Source organism: Aedes aegypti, chromosome 3 (genome assembly GCF_002204515.2).
Source record: "Aedes aegypti strain LVP_AGWG chromosome 3, AaegL5.0 Primary Assembly, whole genome shotgun sequence".
NCBI classification, from domain to species: Eukaryota; Metazoa; Arthropoda; class Insecta; order Diptera; family Culicidae; genus Aedes; species Aedes aegypti.
The window spans coordinates 257,205,105-257,211,346 of NC_035109.1; the positions used below are offsets into that span (position 1 = coordinate 257,205,105).

A 6,242-nucleotide genomic window follows, 5' to 3' on the forward strand; every position below is an offset into this window, starting at 1 on the left:
CGAAGTTATTTAAATATTTAAATTACCCTGATGAGTTGTCATGCCGTTAATGGGATATGGTTTCGGTATGGGCGTAAGGATATGGTTCAGCGGCAACAGATGCTGCTGACAGAGGGTGTGCTCTGCAATCTTTGCTCAAGTTTTTGATTTATGCCACTGCGAGGCAGCTTTTGAATCAAACGTGTACGAACATTTTCGGTCTTAATTTGTTGGTTCACCTCTTTTAAGAATTGTATTCAGTTGAGAGATTTGGTACATTATGCAAGAAGTTATCCATACGTAACATTGTTTTTGTTTGTTTTTGTTTTATGTTCATTTGAAAATTATTTGAAAGATTTTATAGAAATGCTCCAGAAGCATCTGAAAGTCACTAATAAGAATGATGCTGAGTTCTACAAATGATTTCTGCACATAGTTTCATTTTAAGTATTTCTGAGAATATCAGTTGATATATTGGTAGCTTATGGTAATACACTCTGAAATTAAAACTCGCTCAAAAGTTCCCTACCTTCCCTCATATTAGAAATATCATATCAGAAATAAAAATATCTCTTGAAACTATGGTTTTTCACAATCAATAGAAAACATATTCTACAATTATTTTCCGTAAAACTTTTTCAAGTATCGAACCGAGGTGCAACACACCATTCTTGCTGGATTGAGTTATTTCCTGTTGTGAATTCTCACGTGCCTCAACGAATGTTATCAGAACCGTTACTCCAGACACTGTAGATTGTTCACCGTAACCTTAACCCAAAGCGGCGCCGCGTTCGGGTGTTTGTAAACTTTCGTCTAGTTGGAGCATTCCGTCGTGTTCCAACGCCAAAATAGATGCGAATCAACCACCCATCACGCTGCAAGTCTATAAAAGTAGGTTGGTGCACAGAAGTTTCGCTTATAATTAATTCACTTTCTTCGCACCGTGTGTATCTTCGACGTCAATTTTCCTCCCGGAACGCCCAACTTGAACAGAGTTCAAGTTTATTGCCATTGTTCTCAATGAAACACAGCGGAGCTATAGCATGCTGTTTGTTGATTGCTATCGTAGCAGTTAATGTAAGTTTAAATTCTAGCAAATGAGAGGTTAATTACAAATGTTGTGGAAGCAATTGTGAATTATCGTGGAGGCAACTTCTTGGCTGGTGTTAACGATTACACTTTAATCAATTGCAGGCTTGGCCCAGCTATAAGAGGGCAGAGGTTCGTGCTCATGTTCGAAACTGTGTGAAGAAAACCGGAATACCTGGCAAGAATGCTCTGAAAGTGCTGAAGGGTAATTTCAACGATGATAGCTCTGAAGTCAAGGTACCACGTGTGTGTATTGTTTAGAAACTTATGACATGTCTAATGTATTTGTTTATTTCCGCTACTAGAAATTTATGAAGTGCATGTTCCAAGAAGTTGGCTTCATAAATGAGAAAGATGAATTGCTGGATAATTTGTTGATTGCAAAGATAAAGGAAAATTTAGAAGAAGACGAAGCTGATGAGTTGATCGAGAAGTGCTCCATTGTTGGTGATGACATCAATGATACTGCATTCCAGATATATAAGTGCTATTATGAAAACCACGATTTACCTCCAGATATGTTGGTGCGATAATAAAGAACATATATGAATCTGTCTTTTTCCTTTACATTAAGTTAACACATAGTAGTTATCAAATTTACGTTGGTTTATTCAGCTATCGTGGTATTGCGCTTGATGATATCAATCACTGGATTCGGTGAAAAATTAGCGAATAATCTGTAAAATAATTGAACAAAATCATAATTAAATAAAATCTCGAAAATGGCCCGACCGGGAATAGAACTCCCGAACAACCGATCAAGGAGGCAAGCTTACTACCACTAAGCCAGCTTTCACTGCTTATTAATGTGCAAAAACTGAAACAGCTGCCAGGGCGGCTGTCAGGCAATCTCACAGAAGTTCCGTGAAAAAAATCTGTAACCGAACCTGTTCGTTAGTATTTTACAGGGTTACAGGAAATTAGTTTGTTTCGTGGACTTTTTCCATAGATTATGTCGCTAAAATAGTTTGTTTTACAGAAAAATCTAATATTTTGTTATTTAAAATTCAAATTCGGTGATTTATTTCACATGATACTGCGATTTATTCTAAGTGTGCTCATACTGCGTTTTCTCAACTGTATTCATTCCGAATAATTTCATTTCTTTACATGGTAAGCGTCTATACATTTGTCATGCGAGAAAAAAACATATCGTTTGATAGGAATAAAGTTGAGACACGTAAATTGAGGCTAATGGATTTAAAAATAGTACATGGCAAAGTTCACGCGCTCATCTAAAGTGAAATCTTTTCAAATAAATACATCAGTGTCACTGACTACATTTTGGTTGGATATAAAAAAAGAGTTCACTAATACACTTTTAATAGTAGTCTGCTATTATATCATCTGCTAACATGTGTTGAATATGCTGGAACACACTTATTACCGATTTCAAGATTCATATACGGTTGATAACCCTTAAATTTCTAACATCGATTACTTACGTCTATAAAGTGGTGGCCGTCCGCCAAAATATGGACGATTTGGTTAAAAATTTGTCATTTGAGTATCTTATAGATATTCTTGTGTTTAAAGTAGGTGCTACAAGGGCTTTTTTCGAGTTTTCCATCCTCAGCATTTTTGCCAACATGTGTATAGCCGAGAATGACAGAATACTTCCTTTTTTTTGATGGCTTACACTGCGGAACACATTTTTGTCTCAAGCACCAAAATACCGCTATTTACTGAAATGGTTGCTCAATCCATTGCCATTTACAAAAATATCATAGCACATCTAGTTTTTGAGATATTGACTGTTGAAAATGAAAAAAAAAGAAATCATTTGAGCAAACTTGAATGCAAGTTTGTCAGCTTGTAAGGCTTTTACTCGCTTAGTATGCCTCAGAATTCAAACTTTATGTGCATAACAATTATTATCAACAAAGTTCATAATATTTTCGATGCTCAAACGTTATATTTTGATGGTTCCGAGAAGTATTTTATTTTGCCATATAAGAGAAACGAAGAATTTTTTATGGAGACTGCAAGCATGTAGGAAAAACCAATTTAATATAAATTTGTTTGTGCAATTTCAACAAAATTATATCTGAAATGAAAGTTAAAGTCATACATTGCATGCTTGGTGAATTAGATCATAAAAAAATTGAAAAATCTTACTTTAATTCTCATATAAATAAACATCAATGAAAATATTGTTTTATACAACTTTGGCGACCTGTAGCTAAAAATTGTGATGTACTGGAACATTTCTGAGTACAGCATCAGATACAGCAACCCTAAATATACTAGAGACACATAATTTGATCCTTGAGATACGCAATAATGTCCTTTTTGTTACGCTGTGTTATCGTTCTTTCTCGGTCACTATCCAGCCACTGAAGACTATTATAGCACCTATTTAAACTGCACTACTCTTCGGGGAAACCGGTCATTCGGGACAATGGCATTCGGGGAACCGACATTTGGAGAAACGACATTCGGGGAAAAGTAGCACAATCACTTCGATTATTCTGAAGGAAATTTTTGATGTGCCGCAATATTTTTTGACCTCCAATCTTCTATTGGTTTAATAAAAAATGTTGCCTTCTTTCAAAAAAAAAAGCTGTTCTTTAAATTTAAACTGTTTTGAGACAACATTAAGACAAGCAAAATGTTAACCATGTTTATATTTTGCTGTTTTATCAATTATTGCAAGACGTGCTGTTAGAATTATAATTACTTTAGAACCTGCCAATATTCAATATATATTTTTTGCAAACATGCGACTTCCGAGATATGCTGGATTTTTTTATCTTAATCACAAATTTTACCGCTTTTCGATAGTAGACGGTGGTTTTGATGTTCAATCCAAAATAAGAATTTATATTGAACCGTTGAAAAGTCTTGCCACAAATATTTTCTTCAAAAATGTTCATTTGAGCTATGCTGTGAAAAGAAATTTTGCATCAGAGCCTTAATCATTTTAAACGAAAAATAATCTGGTCTCGTATATAGGCTACTTTTGTATTATGCTGCATTAATAGATCTTTGAATTAGAGCTTTTAATATTTTGCAAATAAATTTTCCATTCTTCTATCAAGTAATTTTCACCGAGTGTTACGTTAAAACTGGAACAGAGCTTGATCTGTAGCGGAATATTCTTTGAGCGTTCCCTTTATGAATAACTGTGAACTTTTATGGTAATTTGCTTCCACCAGATCCGTCACGAGATTTATTTAGTAATGCTCTCAAATGTCACAACAAAAAATCTCTGATCAAATGCTACGCTTATTAAGAACCTACCAAAATTGTTTGCTATGGGCTTAAAAAAACCCGATATTCATTCTAAGCCAATCATTATGCAAAACGACCATTATGCCAAACAACTTTATGCCAAACGACTTTATGCCAAAAGGGGTACAATCACAGCACATAGTCCTAAACCAAATAAACAACTTTGCCAAAGGCATCAATCTTACAAATCATCAAAATATAGAATCATCCTAAAATCTAATTACTGAACGTCCAAACTTTTTTCATAATAACCAATGCTCGTGAAAAAATACTCCCTTTTAAATTAAGTTATAACTTTCAGTAGAATTCAATTGGATTTTCTTTCCGGAACTGCAGACAAATCTAAAATCCATGCAAATTTCACGAAGTTATCTTGATTTGAATTTGTGGTAAATATCAGAGTTCGGAATCCTCAGTCGTCCTCACGAAAATGTATTGCTCTCTCATAATCATTCGCAGCGAAAATCAACGAGAGAAATTATCGGCCATGACGATAATCGTAAGCCTATCGCTCAAACTGATTTTTCGGAGGAAGGAGACGTGCGAAAATATCAAATCCGTCCAGCTCTGCGAAAGTGTGTTCTCACGATACCCGCAACAGCGAATTTATATTACAGTCGGACTCGGTTATCCGGAGACTCGATTATCCGGGTTCGATCATTCCGGACGATTATCCGGTGTGAAAAAAAAATCGCTACTCCGGATAATCGAGTCCGACCTGTATCGCCAGCAGTGGGCTTCCTCTTTTTCTACTCTTTTTTCAACGTTTTGATTTGTGAGTATCCTTCGCTTCCACATGTTGCTTTTCTATAGGTACACAATTTCTCTCTACTTTCGTTCAGCTAGCTTGGTGAGATCGCTTTTGTCCATGGACATGGGTTTGAATCCCGTCGGTGGCAACAATTTTCATTATTTACCTTGTTATAATTATCGCGATAAGTTTGGAGCCAATAAAGTTGGACCAGTGGAAATGATCAGATCGGTCTTGACTCATCGTCGGTACTATGATCAACAAACATAGCCGTTCAGGGAATCTGTTTCTCGCAGATAAAGGCGGAAAAAAGTTATCGAGTTGCTTGAAATATGCCTATTTTCGTCTTATTTCCGCGACAAAATATGTTTTTTTGCCTATCATTCTTTTTACAAATAATGGATAACATAACTACCTGATTTTCCCACTAGCAAAAACAGCACTGTTTCACAATATCTTGATGCCTCCTTTAATTTGGTACTCTGAATTTCTCAATGACTTAAGCCATTGACGTTACATTCCTTGGACGACCTGAATTTGGCTCAGGTGAGGAATTCTGAGTGAAAATCGGATTGATGTTCCTAAAAATAATACAACTTTAACGACATATGAATAACGTTGTATGCAACTCGTTTTAAAACCCGATTTCAGAACTCGTCATATTTTTGTCAGTTGTTTTTACGCAAAAGTAGTTAAAGAACAACATTTTGCTTGAAATGGCAAACATTGTGCTTATTTTGTCTAATATTCCGAACACCTTGATTCAAATTCAAAAAGCTTGTATTATTGACGCTGAAATACATATTATCGTAATCAAATTGTCAATTTTAACGACATTAAACTACAGAACCATTAACACTTCGTACTCTAAATTAGTGTTAAAGACATTAAGCTTGAAATGTAGATTTGAAAATGTATTGACATAGGTATTTCATTGAAATCCCATGCAAAACACGAGTGTTCGTAATATGAGTCCGTTTTGTGAGAAGTTGGGAGAAGCACAATATATGGAGAGAAAACATAATATCTTCAGAGTGGAATGGTTATCAGTTATCCTCCATTGTTGCTGTAAGGCAAAAAGTATGAGCGAAAACTGATTCTCATGTTTAAAAATAAAACGCAGATTAAAGATTATGCATAATTAAAACTACCTACACTGGTCAGTATGACACCAAGTAATTTTTTTAGG

The 6,242-nt window shown here is 35.1% G+C and overlaps 1 protein-coding gene and 1 long non-coding RNA gene across 2 annotated transcripts; one reads left to right on the forward strand and one right to left on the reverse strand.

The window, feature by feature from the left end:
* Positions 1-205: 205 nt before the first annotated feature.
* Positions 206-1,003, reverse strand: LOC110678400. The gene is made up of 2 exons (XR_002501567.1): positions 922-1,003; positions 206-862 (listed from the first exon to the last, which is right to left on the reverse strand). It is a non-coding gene; the product is annotated as an uncharacterized LOC110678400 (long non-coding RNA).
* Positions 816-1,618, forward strand: LOC5575340 (general odorant-binding protein 56d). Its single transcript, XM_001655668.2, has 3 exons — positions 816-1,056; positions 1,174-1,305; positions 1,374-1,618. Exons 1-3 carry the CDS (start codon positions 832-834, stop codon positions 1,599-1,601), a joined length of 585 nt encoding a protein of 194 aa, XP_001655718.2. The 5' UTR covers positions 816-831; the 3' UTR covers positions 1,602-1,618.
* The last annotated feature ends 4,624 nt before the right edge of the window (positions 1,619-6,242 follow it).